This window comes from Gossypium raimondii, chromosome 1 (assembly GCF_025698545.1).
Source record: "Gossypium raimondii isolate GPD5lz chromosome 1, ASM2569854v1, whole genome shotgun sequence".
In the NCBI taxonomy this organism is placed as follows: domain Eukaryota; kingdom Viridiplantae; phylum Streptophyta; class Magnoliopsida; order Malvales; family Malvaceae; genus Gossypium; species Gossypium raimondii.
Window position 1 is genome coordinate 49959543 of NC_068565.1, and position 25243 is coordinate 49984785.

Here is a 25243-nt window from a genome sequence, read left to right on the forward strand (position 1 = left end):
TAATATATGATAGAATTATAGTTTAATTTCTCAAAATGCTAAAATTTCGATTTAATCCTTTTAAAAATTATAAAAATATGATTCAATACAAAAATAAAATTATATTTTAACTCTCATAAAAATATATAACTTAAAATCAACCCTAATAAAATTTCTAACTTCACCTCACAGTCTTTTCAACCCACGATTAAATAATGCATCTAATCCATTAAATCTTTTGCCTAAATAAATGAACTTATATGCATATTTTGGAGTCTAAACACGCTTAAATTCAATTTTTTTAATTTTTCAATGTATTTATCAGAACGAGTTCAATAGTAACAAACTTTTTACATTTTGTAACTAATTTTAAAATTACTCCATACTCAAGGTGAAGATTAAACCTCGACTATTAATTAAAATAGTAAAAATCATTACCATCTCATCTAACTTTCGTTATTCAGATTCAAATATTTAATCACACTAAAAAGACTTATAATTATAGTTTGCATGTGTAATTATTAGGTTTATATTGGTGCCATTTTACTGCTCCACCCATCATAATAATGGTGGCTTGTGGCTAATAATTAATACCCAATATTATCGTATAAACTGATAAGACAAAGTCCACTTTGACTCAGTAAAAAAATGTTCATAGGAAATGCTTAAGCTTTGGTGTGTCTCACGCATGAATCTTCATATTCTTACGATGTTAATGGATAAATATCAAATTTATACGTAAACTTTATTTTAATATACAATTTGATATATATGAATTTTAATTTGGTGTAATTATAAACATCAAATTTAAATATGTAAATAAAATTTTGATTTGATTCTTTTATACGCATTTAAAGAAATAAATATGTATATTTATTTTTATATTGGATTAATATAATAGTTTATGTATGCAATATAACCAGGGGCGAAGCCAGAAACTTTTTTTAGGGGGGTTAAAATGCATTTTTACCTTTACTAATTTAAAATTTCTAAAGGCCTAAATGGACAGTTTTCCATTTTAGGGGGGTCGGGGCCTACCAGCCCCTAGATACGCCACTGAATATAACAATTTAAAATGGTACTAATTTGATAATGTTGTTAGTGGTTTCTAAAAATTGAATCAAATTAAAATTTAAAGTATAAAATCACGCAAAATCAAAGTTAATGTATGACATTACACATTGGATCAAAGCTCATGTATAGTTTTGATATTTATCCCTAAATTATTCCAAGCAAAAATATAGGTTTAATTCTGTATCCAGTCCCTATACTCTTTGGATTTAAAAAATTATCTACTTCTAATTCTAGAAATTTATTTCATTTACTTGTTTGATTTAAATAATTAAAATTCAATTAATAACATTATTAATGAATTTCCATTAAATTTAAATATTCTTCATTTAAAGCCCAACTCATAACATATATTCAAATTTAACCTAAGTAGATCAACTAAATTCCCAAAATAATTCCTTTAAGTTAAAAGTGAAAGGGATTAAATTTTAAAAATTCAAAAATACAAGGACTGAGAGCAAAATTAGACCCAAATAATATATAATTCCAACACCAATCAAAATCTCAATTTGCTTGGTAGAATCTAAAACCATATATTTTGAAATGGGAAAAATAAAAGCAAAGTTAAATTTGAATTGATCACATTATATGTGTTCCATGTCATTGCCACTCTTAAAAGGAAGTTTCATAGATAGAATCATTTCAATTCATCATAGCTTTTAGAAATTGATATTTAATATATATATATATATATATATATATATATATATATATATATATATATCGAACTGATCGTATTAAGCATAAATTGTTTTAGGTCAAATTATGATGATAGTCTTTTTTATATTTAAATTTAGGGTTTGGTATCTATAGTTTAATTTGACATAGTTTGATTTTTGTACTTTTATAATATCATTAGTTTGTTCAATAGTTAGTACCCTTAATTGTTTTGATTAAAATATTGAAGTCAAATTGTTTTCTTAAAAACTAGTTTCGACTTATCATGTCGAAATAGTTTTTCTTTTTGTGTTAGAAAAGTGTTTTAAATAAAATTTTACGTATAAGGGTGCTAACTATTTCAATTAAATAATGTCATTATAAAAGTAAAAGATCAAATCATGTCAAATTATAATATAAGGATTAAATCTCAAATGTAAGCATATAAAAGACCACAATGCAATTTAGCCATTATCTTATAATAGCCTTTAATATATAAGTCGAGTTAATCCTCTTTAAAACAGTCTTATTTGTCTGTTAATATTTTGTCTATTGTAAAGAGGTGATTGTTCTACACTTTAGCAACATACTATTATAGAGAGGTTTACGATCCATGTTCGAGGTTCGTGGCTACCCCTTCCAATAATGTCTATTCCAAGATTTGAACATGTGTTCTCTTCTTAGAGCGCAATATATTTTAACACTGAGCCCAACAATTGTTTATTTTATGAAATAACTATAATTTTACTTAGAATTTTAGACAATATGTTGTTATAAAAAACATCTACTTTATCATCACAGTTATTGTAGTTATAAAAGATTAAACTAAATATAAAAATCAATACCACTAGAAACTTAATCTGTTATAGCGGCAAATCGTTATAAATAGGGCTGATTTTATATATAAAATATGTATTGAACGATTATCATATTTTTATATTGATAAATTTAATATTCTACATTAATTATTCTTTGTTTTACTAAATTGCTTTAAAATTTATGTTTCAAAAATTTATCAATTAGTAGAAAATATTTTAAGCGAATCATTCAATACAAAAATATATCGCTTTTTAAAATTTAATTTATTTTTCAGAATAATTTTTCGATAGTTGTTTTCAGTGAAATAAATATACACTCGTTTTTTTTCCCATTCTCTACATGGTTAAAACGTAAATTTTTAACCAATGCGGTTTTGGCTGCACGGTTGGTATGTACTATTTCAGTAAAAAATTAGAATAATCAACTTTATTTCTTGATGCTGAAAATTTTAATTTGTATCGATCGTATCAACTCGTTTAGTTTAATTATGATCCTACACTAGATGGAATATTGTGCACCGACGAAGAAACTGATGATTTTATTTATTGTAGTCATGTCATATAATTACAATTTGATCCCTTGATCTTTGATTAATTGTGATTATACCCTTTTTCAGAGGTTGTAATTGCAACTTCAATGGAACAAGAAAGAACTGGCGGAACGTGCGTCTTTGGGTGGTCTAAGTTCGCCTTTGACACAAAACATATTTACCCTATGTTTTTACTTTTTAGTCCCTATACTATTTAAAATTTAAAATTTTAGTCCTTATACTAATTTGAAAATTAAAGCAATAGCTAAGGTCTGTTAAGAGATTTCTATTAAAATTGAATATTTTGTATTTTAATATTCAAATGATTAATTTAAAAATCAAAATCTAATTGAAAACATATATTTGAATTTAACATAAATTAATTTACGATATTATCAATTAGACTTTAATTTTTAAATTAAACAAGTAGAGAAATTAAATTCTTAAACTTCGAAACAAAAAGATTTCGCTTTGTTGCATATAAATAGCGTCCCGAATGCATTCATGGCTAAACTAATTGCGTTTTGATGTGCTCTTATGTTCAGGAGTGTTCAGATGGTTAATTGAACCGAATTATTATTAATCGAATTGATCGAACTTTTTAATCCTTTAACTGTTAACTGAACCGAAATTTATATTTTTTTTGTTAAAGCAAGTATAAAACATATAAAAAATAAATAAATTGATAATGTTCACTTGACCGAACTAGATCAGTTAACTGACCGATTAACCGATTTGGATAAGTTCAGTCTGTTAATTCGGTTTTAACCGAAGTTTTAACACCTCTACTTATGCCCTACCCAAATTGCCATCAACTATGTTGATTTGGGGCATGGAAAAAATATTTTTTTACGATTCAATCTATATCATTTTTGCAAATAAAATTGGGTTTATATTATTTTAGTAAAAAACTCTTAAAAAAATAAAAAGATTAATTTTAAAGGTATAAAAGAGTACAAGGGTCAAAAGCAGAGGTGCTCATGGGCCAAGCCGGGCCCATAAAAAAGTTTGGCCCACGTACTAGGCCTGGGCCCGATCCGGCCCGAAATATGGGTTAAAATTTTATTTAGATCCGGCCGGAGAAAAAATTCCTAAGCCTGAGCCCAGCCCGGCCCATTTTTTAATAAACACCAAAAATTTATTTTAAAAATGAAAAATAAAAAATATTTTAAAAATATTTAAAATTAAAAAATTAAAAATATATTTTAATTATAAAAGTGGTGCCCGAGGCCCGGCCTGTTTTTTAAATGGGCCTCTTTTCTTGCCCAAACCCATATTTCAGGCCTATATTTTTACCCGAACCATCCTATATTTTGGGCGGGCTGTCGGGCTGGGTTGGGCCACCCGGCCCATGAACTACTCTAGTCGAAAGCAGAATTAAACCTATTTACTCATCTTCCCTCAAGCTTAGCTTTTAAGCCATTAAACCATGACATTTGATCAGTAAATAAACAACAAGAAAATCAAATTTCCCATGTCGAGATCATTGATTCGACGATTTTGTCCAATTTTAATAGCTCGAATCAAACAAAACCATAAAATTCTAAAGTCTTCTTTATATTCTTCTTCTTCTTCTTCAGCTCTTCATGAGGTTTCTTCTGAATCTTCTCCTTCTCTCGATGCTATTCACATGACTGATAATTGCGTTAAGGTAAACGAATTCAATTTAAAAAAACCCTTTTTTTTTTCTATGTGTGATTTATATTGCTCTCTGAGTATTGTTTATGGAATCTATGGTAATACAGCATTCTTGGTTTGTTTGTCTTTTTCTTTTTTTGCTTGCAAGTGTTCTGTAATTTGATTGCGGGTTGGGGAAAGGTGGTTCTGCCGTTCTGTTTGGGTGCTGAGAAAGTGCAGGAAAAGTTGTGTGTTTTTTTTTAATTATCTTGATTTCATTTTGTGTAATATAGCTATATTTTGGAATACCATCAAATACATTCATTTAATTTCATTATTTAATCTAAAGTTATGTAACTCTATCTGTTTTTTCTTTTGTAAATTGAAACAAAAAATTATGAAAAAATTGTCTCTTTTTTTTTTTTTTGTCTTTTTGTAAAGATTGCTGAATGAATTGTCTGATATTCTGTGACAAAGTTGCAGAATTTAGGGAGCAATATAAAGTACAAATCTTATTCCTTTTTATGCATTGCAATGAAATTTGAATGAGGAACCTTTCTTCATCTCTCTGAATTAGTGTTATTGATGGTTGGCGATCAATATTATTGAGGGGTCAACTCCTTTAATAGAAGTCTTCCAACTATAGTCCGCCAGGCACTTGGTCCAGTTCTCAATAATCGAAGTTATTGTCCCTTAGGAGAGTTTTGTCTCCTGTGCTCTACTGAGAGCCTGCCTGCCTGCCGTAAGTGGATGCCCTGAGTGCTTGGTTCATAAAGCTAAGAGCACCTCAACCATATGTGGGTGCACGGCCACCCAGCAAAGGGACGGTAGTGTCTCGCCCTTAATATGGTTTGAACCCTTGGCCTATATAGGTCACCTTTTAGGGAAAGGGTACCGCTTGAGCCAGTTGAGGCACTCATGGCTCTGTGAACTAGACCCTTAGGGCAACTGCTGAGGGCACATTAGCTCTCGGCAAAGCGGCAAAGCCATAGAGGCAAAACCTTTCTCAAGGGACAATACCTTCAATTGTTGGAGGACCAGTCGACTGTTTGATGGATGAAACTTAGAAGACTTCTCCAAAAGGAGTAGACCCCTCAACAAATATGTTGCCCAAAATAATTGAAGGAATCTACATTTGGTTGTTGTTTGATAATTTCCTCATTAACATTAGGGATATGCTTTGCAGAGAATCGAAGAACTGCAAGCAAGTAAAGAATTATCCGAGGAAAAGATGCTCCGGTTGAGCGTGGAAACAGGCGGATGTTCTGGGTTCCAATACGTTTTCGATCTGGATGACAAAACCAACCAAGATGACAGGTTTCATCTCCTCTATTGCCATTCTTCAATTTTCTTTTGGCGAAAACTATGCATAATGCTTTCTCTCAGACTACCATAACCTTTGTTTCTTGCATTTGATTCCATTTGCAGGGTCTTTGAAAGGGGTGGAGTAAAATTGATAGTTGATAACATATCCTATGATTTTGTAAAAGGAGCAACAGTCGATTACATTGAGGAGTTAATTCGTTCGGCATTCCTCGTAAGCCATCTTTGTTTGATATATAAACATATCTCTGATTTAAGTCATAGAATGTTAACCATCAAAATATATTGCAGCTTTATGTTGTTATGCACTCCTGATGTTTTAGCTCATTACAGTGGATTACTAGTACTGTGCTAGTAAGATGATAGGGTGAGTGTGGGATGCGGATATGCGTCCCGGGCACTAGTAAACTCAAATTTTTTAAGGTTTCCCATTATATGTTAGACATGGGTGAATATATACATGCATGCTTCCAAGCTATGTTAAACCGATCTCTTCATTTCATTAAAATACTTATCTAGTATCTGTGTCCAACACATATTTGTCAATGGATATATACATGCATCCAAAACTTGAAAAGAAAATTCAATGTAATCGGATATACGTACATGCATCCAATACTTATTTGTGTGGGCAGTGGGTGAATTTTGGAATTTATTGTGCAGGTAACAACAAACCCAAGTGCAGTTGGAGGGTGCAGTTGTAAAAGTTCATTCATGGTCAAACAGTAGCCTGTGATTTTCAGCTTTGCCAAACCAGTTGGTAAATCATATTTCTACCATTTTTCTATATGGTCGTAACAAATTATTTTGATTCAAAGATTGTAACATCATAATGTACTGAGGCACTGCTGCTACTGCTTAATCTGTTAGGAGTATTGAATATCTGCAAATTTTAGTACTTTTAAATACTCGAATCTATATATCACTCATTTGCACTGACAGTTTTTTAATCCCATTTGTAATATTAAAAAACTCTACCATCTACCTATCAAAATATTACTATCCAAAACAGTATTCTAGTTCAAGATATCCAAATCTGGTATATTTTGGTGATGCAATGAGTAGATCAGTATACATTGCATATAATCCACGATTCTGAATCATTCAATATTTTCAAAGACAATCAATCGACTCATTGTTAATAAAGATGTACGTTCCCCTCCCCCCCCCCCCCCCAAAAAAAAAAGTGACATTTTATTGCAACAATGAGCATTGCTACATCATAGATATATGCTCATACCCATTCCTCAAATAAAAACTTCAAAACATCCACAAAGAGAAAGAAAAGGATGAGTTCATTCCTCTGATTGCCTCTGTCCTAGCACAGAAATGTCTTCGTATCGTTTCTGTTGTATTGCAAACAAAATCAAATATACAAATTAGTAGACAAACCTCGTAAGCTCGATTACTGCAGCAAATATGAACGATTTTTGAGGGTGAACTGAATTAGATTAGCTAATGGACACTGGTTAATCATTATGAAATTGATAGCCTCTCAACACTTGCAAGAAGAGAAAATCATAGCTTTAGAGAAGGCTTGATTATATCACATTATTTAAGGGGGGAGGAGAGGACACAAAGAAGCAAAAATGCTTTGCTTTGCACTAAACTTAACTATGCACACAACTGAGAGAAGAAATAATGTCAATGCACCCAAGAGATTGAAAATGTAGCGTATAACAAGTTACATCACCTGAAATTCGATAACACCAATATAAAGAGCTGCAATTATAGAACAGGTGTTGTAGCCTTCTATGTAAATGAGATATTATTGCATTGTAAAGCCAAAATTTTCCAAGTTCAATTCTTCCTAGATCCTTTTTCAATAAAGCCGATCACAAAATAAACGAGATCAAACATATTCCCAATCCTTTCTCAATCGCTAGCAAGACTATGGAAGTGTAATGATGTCATAATTTTAACAAAAACTGACAATACCTAAAGATTACAGATACTTCACAAAGTCCACCATGGAATGTACTTAGTTGTAAAATACCATTAAAAAAAAGACCGGTAGGAGTATTATAGCCTATGTTACTAGCACTTAAGAAAGGGTATCGGATATGGGTATGTGTTCAACATAGGTAAGTTCAATTTTTACAAAGTTTTTTGATAAATTTGGAGATCCTTGGAGGATCATATCTCTGCACTCGTATGAGAATAGGTGTTGGATACAGGTGCTTCAATAAAAATGAAGAGGCGAAGCAAACATAGATAATAATTAGATTGGAATGAGCAAATAAAAAAGTATTGCCGCCGGCAGTCTTAATTACTACAAAGGTTTAAACATCTTGACAAACAGAGAAAAGGGGCTATCGTCTCTTCAATACATTCAGATACAAATCCCAGTGTGCTTGTGCAAAGTGACAGTGAAATAATAACTACCGAATATGCAAATCAGAGTCCAAACAATCCGCAAATAAATAAGCAACTGTGAAGTAAAATACAAAATAAAAACTGATTCTTAGAATTAGAAATTTACCCCAACATTGTTGTATTCCCAGAGCTTATGAACTCCATAATCCACAGCCTACAGAAGTCAAATCAATTACAATAAAACACATTAAAAAATTAATAGTAAAATTAATAGAAAAAAACCGTCACTTACAATCAAAAAACAAATAATCAATAAAAATTAACAATCCCTGACCAAGTATATTCCAATCAGTACGTTAAAAAAATTATTTTCCCCTAAAATCAACAATAAAATTCAATTCGACAAAGTGGATGAAGGGTGGAAATAAGAGAGATTCAATCGGGAAAACAAAGAGTTAGAACATACCCGTTCTCCGAGGAAAGCGCCGGCGATGACAAATGTGACGTAGACAGAGTTACGGCGCATGATGACTCTGTAGAGACCTTCGAATAGGCCTCCTTGACTTCTTCGAGAAGCGTAGTCCATGGCGATTCTTAAGGTAGAGAGAGTGGCTCTTGCTGGGATCTGCTATTAGGGTATGCAGAGAAGATAAAAAAAAAAATTGGGGGAATTTTGTGTTTTGTAACAAAGAAATTTACAGAAAGGGTTTTCCGGTCGAACCGAAATGTGTTGATTTTGTTTATGGGCCCAATAGGTCAGTTTTTGGGCCTTCTCTTTGCCAATGCCCTTTTACCATTTAAGACTGTTGCTAATTCACAAGTTTTTTTCGAACGATTTGATTAAATAAATTATTAAAAATATATATTAAAAATTGGTTCAATTGTTTTTTAACTCGATTGAATCGATGCATATTTATTCCTAGTTCAATTGATCTAAAGGCTTTCTCTGGATTAGTACTCCAATTGATCTGATTCGGTTCAGATAATCACGCTAGTTTATTTCCTATTTTTGTATGTTTTTAAAGAAATATGCCCTACAAACTAATAAATGCCCTTGTTTGCAAAATAAGCTCAATAAAAGGGAATGACAAGTTGACAATAACTGGATTATAATTGGATCACATAATTCAACTTAATATTAGTTAAATATTAGCTATACTATTTTCTTACTTATTCCGCTTTACATGAAAAAAGTATCGTATATGAATATTAAATAACCACATAGAAATATTTTATAAGTAGATTATGCGAAGTCATTGCATAAAATACACAAATCCTAACAATCTCACACTTACTTCAGTGAAGTAAATAAGTTATATATTGCATTCCTATACCTCAACATGTTTCTAAACACTCTTAGTTACTAAAGTCTCGTAAATGATTCATAATATCGTCCTCGATGTGATTACTTTTATAGAATTTGATATTTAGTCTTTATACTTTAAAAGTAAAAAAAATCAATTATCTTACTTTTTCAAATTTAAAATCCTAATCTAATAATTATAGACGTGGTAATTTCCATTAAAATTTGTTAACTTAACGTGTTTATTTTCCGTCAATCATATAACATGTCACATTAAGCAACTTAATCAGCATGCCAATTTGACAAATTTGCCAAAAGACACTTACGATTTTAATGATTGAATTGGAATTTTTAAATCAAAAGAGTTGGAGGACTTAGTTTCAAATTTTTTTAAGTGTAAAGACTAAATCTCAAATTTTATCAATATAGAAAGACTAACAACAACATGTTTTAATCTATAAAAAAAAAAAAAACAGTAACAATCTCAACAATTTAATGAAATAAATGGTAACAAGACCAGCACAAAAACTTAGTGTTTAGGGGGGCGTTTGGTTATCTGAATCTTAAATTATGATCCGCAATAATATTATAGGAATGTAACATTACGGGTGGAATGTGAGATTACTTTATTTTGTTCATTTGGCTAGAATGTAAGATTCAGGTGTCTGGTTGAAGAAGCACAAGATTACCTAGAATCACATTTTACTCAATTGTTATTGTTATAAAATATGTTTTTTTTAAACAAGTTTAGCTCATTTAATATTTTTAGTCTCAATTTCCATAAAATTATGATAATTTATTACAATTTATATTGTAACAAGTAAATATATTATATAGAAATAAATTTATAAATCCTAATTACAATAATTCATGAAAAGTGATTGCAACACTAACCATAATTATGATTATAATCATATATGATATCTACTGGTTCACTATTAATAAAAAATGTTTTTAATTAGTTTTGAACTTTATTTAAGAAAAAAAGTAAATGGATTAGAATAAAAATTGTTTTATAAAAGGACAAATATCAAAATTATACGTGAATTTTGATGCAATATGCAATTTGATACATGAATATTGATTTAGTGCAATTATATAGATGAAAATTTGTGGTTTAAATGTATACATAAAACTTTAATTTTGATTCAATCATACGCATTTAAAGAAATAAATACATTGATTTAATTTTATAGTGGATAAATATAATTATATAAACATAAAATGAAGCAATGTCAAAATTTACGTTAAATAATTTACGAGAATTGGAGCAAATTAAGATTTCATGTTTAAAATTATTCCAAATTAAAATTCATGTATAAAATTATATATTAAACTAAAGGTAATGTATAATTTTGAGATTTATCTTATAAGAGACTAAATTATATTAAATTAAAACATAAAAGCTATATTCTTAAATTAAGCAAAATAGTAGGATGAAAATCATAATTTGACCTTAAAATAGTTGCCACGAGCACGCCACGGCCCTCCGGTAATCACGGGTCTGAAGGCTGCGCGCGTGTCAAACACCTGCCTTTTTCTTTTTTCACCGAAAAACCTAAAAGAAAAAAAGAGAGAAGAAGAAAACTTCGAACTTCCGCTTCGCCGATTCCACACTTTTACTCTCTCAACTTCAAATCCCTCACTCAAACAAAAAAGGCTCAAATCGAATCGATTTAAACTAAAAGCATACTTTTTTTTTCTTTGAATTATTACTATTAATTTGTTTTTCTCAGATATTTGATTGAAATGGAGTTGTTAGATGGAAACTTAGAGCTCAAAGAGATTCAAAAGCTTCAAGGTCATACCGATAGGGTTTGGAGCCTCGCCTGGAATCCCGCCACCGCCGCTGCCGACGTTCCCAAGGTTTTCGCTTCTTGTAGCGGCGATAAGACCGTTCGAATCTGGGAAGAGAGCCCCTCTACTCGCTCCTGGGACTGCAAGGTTTACTCTATTTTTCTCGTTTTTGTTTTTGCTTAAAAAGAATGCAAAGAAAAAGTAAAAAAATGATTTAAGTTAGGTCACTGCAACATATAAATTTTGAATCTTTGTTGCCTTTTATATTTGAAGTTAACATAAATAGAAAAAAAAAATTGATGAAGTCATTTGAAGTTTACTGTAAGTCTTTTTTTTTCAATGAGGAAAATCTCTATCTTTTTAATTCAAAAAAAAAAAAAAAAGAAGTGTCGAAATATTAGCTCAAGTGATGTTAGAGCGCACTCTTTTGCAGGCTGTTTTGGAAGAAACACACACTAGAACCGTCCGATCCTGTGCTTGGTCACCATCTGGGAGATTGTTGGCCACTGCTAGCTTTGATGCAACCACTGCCATATGGGAAAATGTTGGGGGTGACTTTGAATGTGTTTCTACTTTGGAGGTATATTTTTATTCTTTTATTGCTTTCTTTTCATTTCTTAAGGTTTTTCAGTCTGTTTTAAGCAAAATTATAGTTTCATTGAACTTATGAGTTAATGGAAATGGTTTACCATGTAGAAGTGGATTGAGCGTAAACAATGTAGTGCATTCAGAGAGATATCGAATATGCCATTTATTAGCATTTAGTTTATTTTTCTTTAATATCTGGTTCATATGGTAAAACATTGGAATAATTTATTTATTTGTTTTCTGCGTTTTATAGGGTCATGAAAATGAAGTGAAAAGTGTGTCTTGGAATGCATCAGGTTCTCTTCTTGCAACATGTGGGCGAGATAAAACTGTTTGGATTTGGGAAGTGATGCCAGGGAATGAATTTGAGTGTATTCAAGTTTTGCAAGGTCATACTCAAGATGTTAAAATGGTTGAGTGGCATCCGACTATGGATATTTTGTTTTCCTGTAGTTACGATAACACTGTGAAGGTACTGTTTCGGCTAAACTGAGCTCTGTGTCTTAGCAAGAGAATAGAAATCCTTGTTCTTTTGCTAATTCCATTGTACACCAACAAGATTGAGAAATGTAATGAAGTTGTAATACTTTTGCTTTTCCTTGTAGGTATGGTGGTCAGATGATGCTGATGGTGATTGGAGCTGTGTACAAACTTTAGGTGAATCTAGCAAGTACTATGCCTAAAACTCTTCTATGTTTGCTATTTCAGCTCATTTTCTTGTTTATTATATTGCCTGACTTGTACTTGTTCTTTATATCATCCTATGAAGCATTGTGATGATGGCTTTTAAATTTTATAGACCTTGAAGATTTCTTTTGAATTGTTTATGAATTTATCAGACTATTAAGAACTCCTTATTTCAATATCTTGTGGTCAGTGGTCATTCTTCCACCGTCTGGTCGCTTGCTTTTAATGCTAAGGGAGACAAATTGGTGACTTGTAGGTATGATAACAAATTTTTCTTTATAGCCTGCAGTAACTGGAATTTTAGTATTCGCTGATGGCATCACAGAAAATTTACATTCAAACACACATGCACGCTCACAAAGTTGCAGAAGAAGCGCTGAAAATTATTGCTGATTTTGCAGTGATGATCTTACCATGAAGATATGGGAAGCAGACATCATAAGGATGCAGTCTGGTGATGGTTATGCACCCTGGTGAGAAATATGCTGCGCCTTCTTTTTTCTATGTTGAATTTTTCCAATTGCTAGCTCTTGGTCGTCATACCAAATCTATCTCTAGGCTCGTTTGTATAAATCAGGACATAGATGTTTGGTTAATGTCCTTGAATCTCGTTTCTCCATTTGTTTATGATGTGTAGACTGGCTATTTGCAATAGTTGCTTGCACAATGGAAAATCAATTGAAGATAATTTCATGGCCTGTGATCTTCCATGGATAGCTATTAATGCACATTTTAATGTCAAGAGACTCATTTTTGCTGTTTGAAACTTAAGAACATCAAGTCTTGGCTTGGTATTACTGCTCCCCTAGCAAAGAAATAGCAGCCAAATTATTGTCGCTAACATGCATGATCTTTGTGAACTGAACAATGCATAAAATATTTAGTTGATCAAAAGTAACTTATTCAGCATTTGTATATGGTATTTTGGTTCTTTTATTCTTGTTTAAGACCCTGCGATGCATAAAATAATGCGATCCACTTCAATGGTTGTCCAGGAATCATCTGTGCACACTCTCAGGTTATCATGATCGAACCATCTTTTCAGTTCACTGGTCAAGGTATTAACTTTTGTTTTATTGTAATAGCTATTTTCTCCTTGGGTTTTCTAGCATGTATCCTTTTATTTTCTCTGTCTAAATGGTTGAAAGTTCTAATTACAACTAAACTGCTTCTGTGTTATTTTTGTTGGGATACGCTAGTGCTTACCTATTTGTTCTTTTTCTCTTAAAAAAGAAGAAATTGGATGATACCTGTATATACAAAGAAAGATCTGAAGGGCAGATTAACTTGATTTGCATCATCAGTATCATTTTCTGATGGCTGAAAATGTTCTAAAGCTTAAATGTCCAAGTGACCTGGACATTAGCTATAGTCATGATCTCAAGGAAATGGCTCTTGTGCTGATTATTAACTCATCAGCATGCTTATACTTTTAGCTTTCTGTATTCAAGAATTTAGTAGCAACTTTGTGAGAGAACCTATGTCAGATGGAATCTAATAGCACTCAGTTTGAAATTTATTTAAGTGATATAACTACTATCTGACTGAAGTAGTGAAGTGTGTTCCATTAAAAAAATGTATGTTACTATTGTAATTGTTCAGTCTGATTTTGTTAAAATGAGGTTGATTTTGTTGCCTATCTGGTTCTACTTTATAAGTGTTAGTTAATGTCAGAAAACAAGTAGCTCCAGCCCTCTACTTTTGATATTTTTTACAATATGAATCTCTTTTTTCTTTCTTTCAAGTTTTTATCTAAAACTGATTGTCTGGCTTATCATGTTACAGAGAGGCAATTATTGCCAGTGGAGCTGCTGATGATGCTGTAAGGTTGTTTGTAGAGAGCAAAGATGGTTCGGTATGTAATTCTTTCTGGGGTGAAATGCATAACCCTCCTTAACCGACTAACCCATTAGTCAACCACCATTTCTCCTTTTAGACCCTGCAGCCATGTCACTTTAAAAGTTGGCCAATTATTATTTCATTTCTTGCATATAAGATTATCCACATCATTCCCTGCCGATGTCATCAGTAAGTACATTAAAAGTCTTAAAGATTCCAATGATCTTGTATTCAAGTTGGGTGCTCCGCCTATAACCAATTGGTTTTAGGTTGAATGCTTAACTTGGTGTTGAAATCCAAGTTTTGTTATGTTAATTGCTTGTGGTCTTATGTTCAAGTTTAATCTCTCCACCTATTGCCATTGGATGCTTAACGCAGTATCAGAGTCCAAATTTCGTTATATTGTTACCCTCTGAGGTTGTTCATCCTCATAGATTGTACATCTATATGAGCTTATATTGTTAAGTCCTGGTGTTTTTTTGTGGATTTCTTGTTGTGTTAAATATATATTATCTTAAGCAAATTCTTATGCTGTTTAGGTTTTGAAAGTGGCAAATATTAATCAATTTTTGTGGTTTTACAATAGATGAATGGATCTTCATATCAATTGCTATTGAAGAAGGAGAAGGCTCATGACATGGATGTAAATTCAGTACAATGGTGCCCTGGGGTAAGATTCCCTTTCTTGGAATTTAATGAGGATTACTATATGTGCTTGCATTCACATGCAGTACATAAAAGCAGAAATGAATATAATATGACAAATACAAATAGTTTCTTTAGGCATAGTAGAGTCTAGTGGTTGGCTAAGTTATTGGTTTCTTTCTGTCTTTACTCGGAGCCGATAAGATTGATTTGCTAGTCTTTGCTTTAACCGGTGACAATACCCCTTAAAAAGGATTCATAATAAATGTAGAAATTGTGGTTTCATGTCCATATCATTAGCTTTATACTATGTTTGGTAGGAAGGAAAAGATGATAGAAGAGAAAAGTGAAAACTATTTTCGTTCGGTAAATGCGCTTGGAAGGTCTCTCTATTATAAGAATTGGATCAATTTAGTCCTTGTACTATAAAATAAAATAAAATCAAATGAGGTCAAATTTCAACAGAGTTAAATATTTACGGTAAAAAAATGTCATTTGTTGTTTAACAGAGTTATCTTTTGAAAGCTTCTTAAGCTTCTGCAAATAAAATATTTTGTTCGGTGTTGAACTGTAAAAGGAAAATAATAATTTTCATGTCATTTTTTTAACAGTAATTGTTAACTATGTTCCATTTTGCCTTATTTGATTCTTTTTAATAGTACAAGGACTAAATTGGTCCATTTAATAGTAGAGGGATTAAATTGTCCTTATATTCTACATTTAGTCCTTCTAAATCTAGTTCCAATCAATTGGACCATGCATGACACTTAGCCTTAGCAACCTTAAACTACTTTGTTGAGCTAGAATTTTCCTATAATTTTCACATTTTCTCCTGAATTACTGCATCTCTCTATTTATTTTCTCGAGATTATTCCTTTGACTTTAGCTAACATATTCGGCTTCCTGTGTTGTCGAAAATAACAGGAGAAACGTCTACTTGCTTCAGCAAGTGATGATGGAACCATAAAGATATGGGAGTTGGGAACTTTGCCTTGATCAAAACTTTGACTTTAGCTAACCTTGGGGATTTTACTTTTTCTATGGTTTCAGAAATTTGTTTTAAGTTGGGTTGTGGCTTTGAGAAATCATGAATTAAAATATTATATAGAAAACTTAGTTGAAATAATTGTCAAGCAGAAGCTTCTGTGTATAAATTTTAAGAGCAAAAATGAAATTCTTGATGAGCTTGGATCCTTACTCTGTTGGTTCCTGTAATTCTCTAAACTGTATATATATATATTCATTTTATAAACAAAAGAAATGAAATGAAAGAAAGCACTCATCAAGGCTCAACTTTGAAAAATTATAAAATTAACATTAAATTATTTGAAATTTTTATTTAAGTTATTGGAATTCTATTTGTACTGCAAAAGTTTTATTTCCTTTTTCTTTGTACGGTTTAATTTTTTTAATGATAGAACTTTGTAAAGAATATACGAATCAAAATTTAAATAATTTTTTTCTTTGATCTTTAATATTAATTGTCGAATTTAAAATATATAATCTTTACTCATAAAGGGCATTGATATATAGTAAAGTTGAATTAGTCGAAAAATAATTTAGTGATTTAAATGAAAATATATAATGCGAAATTAAAATATTGAAGTGTATGAAATATAATTAGTACATGGCGAAAAACCATATAATTAAAACCATTAGATAAAGAAATGAAAAGATATATTGATGATAACTATTCAACACCTGTTTTCTATTCTAACCCCACCAGAACCTGTTCTTACTTCTTCAACCAAAGCTTCACGAGCTAACATAATCCCACTAGGCACCAAACAATCATCAAACCCAGAGCAATCAATCCAATCCTTCAAAAGTTCTTCTTGACCCCATATATCCGGTATCCAAACCTTACTTTTTCCCATTTCAATCCTATGCTTCTTCAATCTCTCTCGTCCATTATCTTCTTCCATTAACTTTTCAACCCCCCTCACCGTTCCTTCTTTAGCAACTTCATCAACTCTGGCCGAACACCGACCCTTTAACGAGCTTTCCTCGTCAGGCTGCTGAGTTTCATTAGCTTGATCTAAAAACTGGGATGGATTTTGATAATGGGTGGCGGTCATTTTTGTTGGTTCTATATTCATGTTGATAAAAAAAAAGACAATGAAAAACTTCTTTTTTTTGCTTCAATGGTTGAGCCCTTTCAAGATTGAAGATTATATAGAAGATGGAGAGATTTCAGAAGGGTTTATTAAGTGTGGGAGAAGGAATTACAGAAGAAGGTGATGATGAAAGATTCAAAAAGAATATATGGTTTAGAAAACATTTGGGGTTGGTTTGGTTTGTATGGTAAGTGAGAAAAGTACGTGTTTTTATATGTGCGTGGCTTTTTGTGGTTTTTAATTGAAAGTTTTGATAATATTAATATCCAAAAGAAAAAATAAACCCAAAACAAAAAATAGAGAGTTTCTTTTCTTTATTCAAAGAAAACCAATGAATTTGTCTGTGTCTTAGCTCGGTTGATATGGATATTGTTATTAATACAGAAGGGTTCAAGTTTGAGTGCGCTGAAGCACATTATCCTCTTATTTATGGGTTGGGAGGGACTATGAATAGTTCTAAGCATTGTGTCAGAAAAAAAATATGATCAGAAACTATAATTTCATTTAAGTGGATCTTTTGTAAAGATTGTGAGGTTGATGTGATGCTTCTTCTTGGATTGAAATAGTAACCTTTTAGGTGGAAGCATAGGTGGAGTAATGATAAATTTTTAAGGGTAAATTACATCAGTAGTCAGTCAAAATGACCACTCAACTATTTAATTTTATCTTTTTTTATCACCCAACTATCTTGAGTTTTTGGGTGTTTCTATTTGTACGTTAGCCAGCTGGTGACTAAAAAAGACAAAATTAAATAGTTAAGTGACTGTTTTATAATTTTTTATAGTTGGATAACAAAAAAAATACTAATAATTGAGTGACTATTTTGTAACTTTTAATAATTGGATGACCTCTATTATAATTTACCCTTTTTAAAGAAACCAATAGACTTGATTTAAATCTTTAGTTGACCCTGATTTTAGATTCTATCTTATTGTATGAGAACTCTTAGCCTCTATCCAAAAAGCTTTCCTATAAAAAAACTATAAAATTATAAATTAATATAATAATAAAATTAAATTTTGAGTCTCTAAAATTTTATAATTCAACTTCCTCTTAAAAATTTCTATCTTCATTATAATTATAAAAAAATTCATAATTAAGCATTAGATCAATATATCACTCAATAACTAACTATAATTAATAAATCATAGTATTTTACATAAACCAAACTTTCAACTTGCATTATTCAAAGGCTTAAAATTTAATTGTTGGTAAAAGAAATAAAGAGTAATTATTTCTCAATTTTTTAATTTCCTCCTTAAAAAATATAACCCAAGCCAAGAAAAATATATACATCAAACCTAAGTAAATTAGCAAAATCAAAAGCCTAAGCTCCATAAGAAGTTAGTTAGTTAGTGCATAGTATGCAAGTAATAAGTCATTATGAAATCGAAAAACGGTACTTACTATAGGTTAAAGACAATAATTATTAAAGAGTTTAAAAACACAATTTTCTAACCGAATACAAGAAATGGCTTCCACCCTACATGCACTCTCATGCAATAAGAGGGCTAGGTATGGTAATAACCTTGAGGTACGTCCACAAGAACCACGTCACTTTGATAAACTATTCTCCTAAGTTATCATCACTTATTCCTTCACTAGCATAAGCATCAAAGAGTGTCTCGAAGCATAAACTCCAACACCTCATAGATTTTCTTTTGTCTTGTAAGCATAAAACTCTTTTACCAGTCGAAAACTAGCTCTTAACCTATTCTCCTCTCAATGACATAAACATTTGGCATTCGCTGTAGGAACTAAGCGAAAAGCCTTAGGTCTTACCATTGAGAGCAACCATACCGATATCTAAACCAACCCTATCAACAAAGAGAACAACCCTTTGAGCATTGTTAATGTCGTCGGAACTAGCCATATTGCTCCTATGATGCTGAAACCCTTAACGTGCTATAGGATCTAGCTTGAACATTCCCAACTTGTCCACACACATCAGCTTAGCTCACTAACCCCTCAGCGCTACATCTACTTCCATCGGAGTTAGCCACCTCCCACTCTTACTTATTGTTATAACCCTTAATTCCTTAACACCTTACGCATATTACCATCATTCTATATGCTCCCTATTCATACTCTTAATTTCACAAAATTACCAAAAATTTCCCTTCAAGCTAAAAATTAATTGCGACATCAACTAGGCACTAGGTTACTTTATAACAAGTTTCGAACCCAAAGGAGATGTACTGCTATACTAGCCTTAGAAAATATAACCCAGACCCAGGAAAATATGCCTTAAAGCTAAGTAAATCGGCAAAACACAAAGCCCAAGCTCTATAAGGTAAGACAACTGCCGTGTAGTATGCAAGTAAAAAGTTACTGTCAAATCAACAAATAGTACCTCCCATAAGTCATAAGGCAAGATCAACAAAAGGCCTACGCGTGTACTCTCATGCAATCAACATCGCAAGAATGCAAAAAGGCCCTGTTATAATCACCTACTTCTTCATAAAATTGCTCTTATTGACCCAAAACCAGCCCTCACCCTACACTCCTCTCAATGAGGTAAACAAATTTATTTCATGGGGAAATATTTGGAATAGTGACGATGAAGTTCTTAGACTTTATAAGTAGAGTTAGGGGTTAACAAGTTTTCTATAGAGGTATGGTAAAATATTAAAAAATAAATATTTTAAAAATGATTAGTATTTGGTACACTGATGTGTACTTTTTTTTATTTCACAAGCAACCCTAAAAAAATTGTCATCTGACTTTTTTTTTAAATTTTACTATACCCTTATAAGATATTTGTTAACACTCGGATCCTGCTTGTGAAGTTTAAAAACTCCACTGTTAGTATACCAAATATTTTCTCTTTTAAAAAAAGAGAGACACGTGGCAAGTTTTTGAGGCTGCTTGCGGAATAAAAAAATGCACTGTCAGTGTACCAAATACTAACTCATATTTTATTTTAGGGTTACTATTTGGTACATTGGTAGTAAAAAAATTTTATTCCACAAACAACCTTAAAAAATTACCATGTGCCTTTTTTAAAAAAAATGTTTATTTTTTTAATATTTTACAATACCCTTATAGGACATTTAGTAACCCATTGACTTTGCTTGTGAAGTTTAAAAGTTCCGCTAGTAGTGTACAAAATATATATTTTTTATTTTATTAATAATATTTATTTATTGCTACCGTTATTTATTTTATAGGACATTTAGTAACCCTTGACTTTACTTGTGGAGTTTAAAAGCTCCATTGGTAGTGTACTAAATATTTTTTCTTTATTTTATGTTATTAATAATATTTATTTACTGCTATCGTTATTTTTAGATAAATTAATTTTGAAGAAAATAAACACCATCCCAATAAATTACATTTTAGAGTAATTTACTTCTATAAATTCAATACATATTTTATATTCCTTCAACCCAGATAACAATCCTTTTTTATCTCATAAGTTTTGATAGTCAAATTTCTTTTAAAAAAGTTTATTTATAAATTTATTGTTGAATTTCAAATCGATGCATTTAATTTTCTTTTTATTAAATATTAGAATTTTCAAATCTCTTATAAAAAATCCTTGATTTTTGGGATATGGCATTGGCCAATCATGTTGTTGGTTTTGATTTGATTAAATAAAATAAAATTTATAAATAAATAAATTTTAAAAATTAGTACTATTATTCTTTTCATTTAATGAGATTTAGACTTTTTCTAAAGATCTTTTTTCCTTGGTGTTACCTTCTCCTCTTCTTTTGTTCGTGTCCTCACTTTCATTTCCCTTCAAAAATAAAAATAAAAAAAATCCCAAGTTTCATTTATATGTATATTTTTAGTATATACGTAATCTCATTATATATTCTGATCATATTTACTTTTTGTGACACAATACCTAAGAACTACTCAGACCCTCTCCCCAGCCCATAGATAGGAGGATAATGCAGTTCAACGCATTCGAACCCACATCCTCCTGCATTGACAAAAATACCCATACCAATCGAGTTAAGATTCAATCGATTATATAAATAAGTATTTTATGACACAAAATACAAAATTGACAATACACTAATTAATTTTGTAGAACAAGTCCTTCTACACTTTTGGGAAATTATATATGGAGCTTTCTTCAAAATTTAGCGTACATTTATTTTTTGGATTTATCCATAATTTTAATTTTTTATAATATTTTATTTAAATTATATATGAAAAATTTTAACATCTTTGGTAGAAGATATTTTTGCCCTTAATTTTAATGTTAAACAAATTAATCCTTTTAAAAAAATTAAAATAATTTAATTATTGTCAATTTAAAAATGAGTGGTTAAAGAATATTAATCTTTTGTCAATTTTACTAATAAATTTTATATAAAAATTATTTCTTTGTCGTAGTTAAAATTGTATAATTAAATGTTTCATTTGTTAGATAATTGGGTTTATATCGATATATTATCGATGTATAAATTTATATATTAGTGAATCAAATAAACATTTTTTGGGTAAAACATAACACCAATGTATTAATAATAAATATATTTATATTTAAAAACTCAATATATTGTGTTTGGTTACTAATATGTATTTCACTCTTTTCTTTTCTTTTTCTTTTTAATTTTTAACAATCTCATTATATGTTTTGATTATATCTGCTTTTTTTGACATAATATCTAAAACTATCCATAATCCCTCATCAACCCATAAATAGGAGGATAATGCGCTTCAACGCACTTAAACCCATATCTTCCTACATTGACAACAATACCTATACGAATCGAGCTAAGACTCAATCGACTTTTTTAATAAATTTTTTCTTCAAAGCAAGTTGAACTAAGCTTTGGCGGCTTTATAATTTTCTTATAAGCAATAAAATTGTGAATTATTACATTTAATATTAAGATTTACGATAAACAATATATATTAACAAACATTTTGTTGGATAAAATACGTTAGCGAACAAATATAAATATAAATATTTATATTAAATACAAGATCTGAAAAATAATATAAACAAAAATTTATATTTATGTAAAACACCAGATCTAAAACAAGAAAAATTAAATAAATATTTATATTTATTTAAAACTTCAAATTTGAAAATAATTAAATAAACAAGAATTTTAAAAATCCAGAAATGGAATAAGAGAATCGAATTTTACTAGATGTTGAGGTCTGTTTTCATAGCTTCATTAAGACAGATTCGACCGCTCTTATGGTACTTGGAGAAACGTTGGTCGATTTCTCCTAGGATACAACAACAAAAATGATTGCTGTAGTAGTACTTTTGCACTGCTGCGATCAACAAACATACCTTGACTTCTTCTATCACCAAAATGTTTGAAAATTTGGAGAGAAAAAAAAAGAATTTTGTAGAGTGAAAAAGTTTGTTGTGTCTTTGTTAAGAATTCTACAGTATTCTTTGGGCTTTTATAGGCATTTAGTATGGAGGAATTTTGAAAATTTCTATGAATAAAGATACAAATATTCATTAAATAAGCCTTTAAATTAATTTGAATAAAATCAAATCAAATTGAAAATCAATCTGATTGGAATAAAATCAAATCAAGATATTTGTTTAGTCATGCAAGTGCACCCCCACCCTGGTAGATTTGAATTCGCAACCCCTCCTGCACACGAGAGATAGCATTAGTTTAGTCATTCAATAACTACTAAGTTGGTTTGCATATATATGCAAGTTCTACAATTGATTCCAATCAACGTGGGACTAATGTTTTTCATTTTTCTCAACATAATTTACAAGTAGCTTACTTTGAGTATCAATTTTATAATTCAACTCTCCACCTTTACCAATCAAGAATATGCCTCAAATTTTCCAAAAATATATTTTTTCCAGCACATTTATTATAGGATATCGTAAGAACACTAGTTAGTAAAACTTATGTATAATATTAAAATTAAAATTAAAATTATTAATTTTTAAAAATAAAAATAAAATTATAAGTATAATCACAAATGATAAATATCCGAATAACTATAATCAAAATCAAATCAAGTATAATATAAGAACAAACAAACAACCAAAATATATTCGAACTTAAACCAAAATAAAATTTGATAAAATCCACTATTCAATTTCAAATTTTCAAACTCAAAACCACAACCATTGTTTTATCAAAACCAATTAAATTAAAATATAAAAAAATTAAAATTCTTTTTACATATTTTTTGAACCCTAAAATTAGAGAGAAAAAAGGCAAGAAGTGATTTTCTTTTGTCACATAAAAGTGGTAGGGCTTGTTCTCCATGTGGGTATGTCCCTTAATTTTGGACCTAGTCTTGTCTTATCAAATAAAATTATTCAGATTTAATGACTTATATAATCACTTTCAAAACAATAATATTTTAATAAATTTTAAAATTTAAATATTTTAAATTATAATTTTTTATTAAAATCAATTGGTATGAGTAATGCTATCAATATAAAAAAATATAGACTTGAGTGCATTGAAACGCATTACCTTAAGTTAGAAAAAAATTATGAATAACTCTAACTATCGTGTAAAAACGAGGGAGTATAATCGAAAGTATTGAAAAAAAAAACCTCATGTGGGTTACCTTAGGCTAGAATAATGAATCAGGTTGAAACTTGTTCTTCGGGAAAATTTAGGGAACAAAAACCACCATTGCCAATGTTGTGGGCTATGTTATGTGACAATCACATTTCGTTATAAGTTGGCCCTTTCCCTGTGATTAAGATGGGTCAACTCCCCCTTTTTCTATGTAGGGTCTGTTTGATTGCCAGTAAAATATTTTCCGTAAAATGATTTCTGGAAAATGTTTTACTTTTCTGTAAAATGATTCTTGGAAAATATTTTTCGGTGTTTGATTGAATCATGTAAAATATTTTTACTGCTTGGCAGATTTTTGAAAATATTTTTCGGAAAAGTTGTTTTACATATATTAATATATATTAATAAATTTTATATTTTAAATTATTTTTACATATATTGCAATGATTTATTTATAATAATACTTAATTATTAAGCTACAATATTAATCGTTATAAATTGAAAAAACTAATATCAAATAAATTATTTGTAATTGTGTTAAAAATATTGAATAATTAAAAAACAAGTTCTTGGAAAATCGATAAATGTAAGCAGTTTTTCAGGAAATGAAGGAAGGAATGAAGGAGGCGATAGAGAGGAGAGCACGGAAAATGTCTTACGAAATTGAAAGGGTAAGACATTTTCCCTAAAATGTAACCCATTTTCCCTTGTTTTGGAGTTCATTTTCCAAATGGAAAATGTTTTCCGCCAATCAAACGCTGGAAAAGTTGGAAATGATTTTCCGGAAAATCAATTACGTCAATCAAACAGACCCTTATTTTCAGTTGTGGTTGGCTTTATTAATATCATTAAAAAAAAAGATAAACTCTATCATTAATCACTAAATTATAGATAAATTTTATTTTGATCATTGAACTATTCGAAAGTTTTTATTTAATCCACTGGGTTGGTAAGTTTCTTTTTAAGTTCCGCTAGTGAGGTTGAAGCGATAATTCAACAATTGGTACTATGGATCAGTACCCATTGATGAGTAAAAGAACATACCTTAGAGCCAAGTTGATCTGATGGTCAATATTGGAGACCGGAGAAAAAAGATTGTTTAAATTTTGGTTCAAAAATTTCTGATGTTCAAAGTTATTTTATGAAAAAAAAATTAAACTATGAAAGAGAAGAGAAAAGAGAGCTTTCGATAGGTGCTGGTAGTACAGATAGAGAAAGCCATATAACATTGATTTTAACAGCCTAGTGACTTAAATGAAGACTTTTGAATAGCTCAGTGATCAAATTGTAATTTTTTTTAGTTAAGTGACCAAAACATAAACATACCCATAGTTTAGTGACTAATAGTGTAGTTCACCATAAAAAAAAACAAAACTTTTGCTTTTTTGGTAGTTTTTTAGGGATAAATCTCAAAATTATACTTGAATTTTGATTTGTTGTGTAATTTGACACATGAATTTTGATTTGATGC

At 30.2% G+C, this 25243-nt stretch overlaps 5 protein-coding genes across 5 annotated transcripts in view; 2 read left to right on the plus strand and 3 right to left on the minus strand.

The window, feature by feature from the left end:
* Positions 1–25243, minus strand: part of LOC105786339 (F-box/kelch-repeat protein At1g57790) — an 83304-nt gene that overhangs the window by 49638 nt on the left and 8423 nt on the right. The gene's annotated exons all lie outside the window — the stretch shown is intronic.
* LOC105786344 (iron-sulfur assembly protein IscA-like 2, mitochondrial) lies at positions 4482–6936 on the plus strand. The gene is made up of 4 exons (XM_012612723.2): positions 4482–4706; positions 5859–5989; positions 6101–6209; positions 6659–6936. The coding sequence occupies exons 1-4, from the start codon at positions 4530–4532 to the stop codon at positions 6722–6724; spliced, it is 483 nt and encodes a 160-aa protein (XP_012468177.1). The 5' UTR covers positions 4482–4529; the 3' UTR covers positions 6725–6936.
* Positions 7010–8990, minus strand: LOC105786346 (cytochrome b-c1 complex subunit 9, mitochondrial). The gene is made up of 3 exons (XM_012612725.2): positions 8778–8990; positions 8478–8525; positions 7010–7341 (listed from the first exon to the last, which is right to left on the minus strand). Exons 1-3 carry the CDS (start codon positions 8895–8897, stop codon positions 7291–7293), a joined length of 219 nt encoding a protein of 72 aa, XP_012468179.1. The 5' UTR covers positions 8898–8990; the 3' UTR covers positions 7010–7290.
* On the plus strand, positions 11131–16367 carry LOC105786343 (protein CIA1). Its single transcript, XM_012612721.2, has 10 exons — positions 11131–11558; positions 11845–11991; positions 12253–12471; positions 12605–12669; positions 12877–12942; positions 13088–13159; positions 13682–13744; positions 14472–14541; positions 15112–15195; positions 16095–16367. Exons 1-10 carry the CDS (start codon positions 11364–11366, stop codon positions 16164–16166), a joined length of 1053 nt encoding a protein of 350 aa, XP_012468175.1. The 5' UTR covers positions 11131–11363; the 3' UTR covers positions 16167–16367.
* LOC105786345 (protein BIC1) lies at positions 16749–17478 on the minus strand. The gene has a single exon (XM_012612724.2). It carries the CDS (start codon positions 17267–17269, stop codon positions 16865–16867), a length of 405 nt encoding a protein of 134 aa, XP_012468178.1. The 5' UTR covers positions 17270–17478; the 3' UTR covers positions 16749–16864.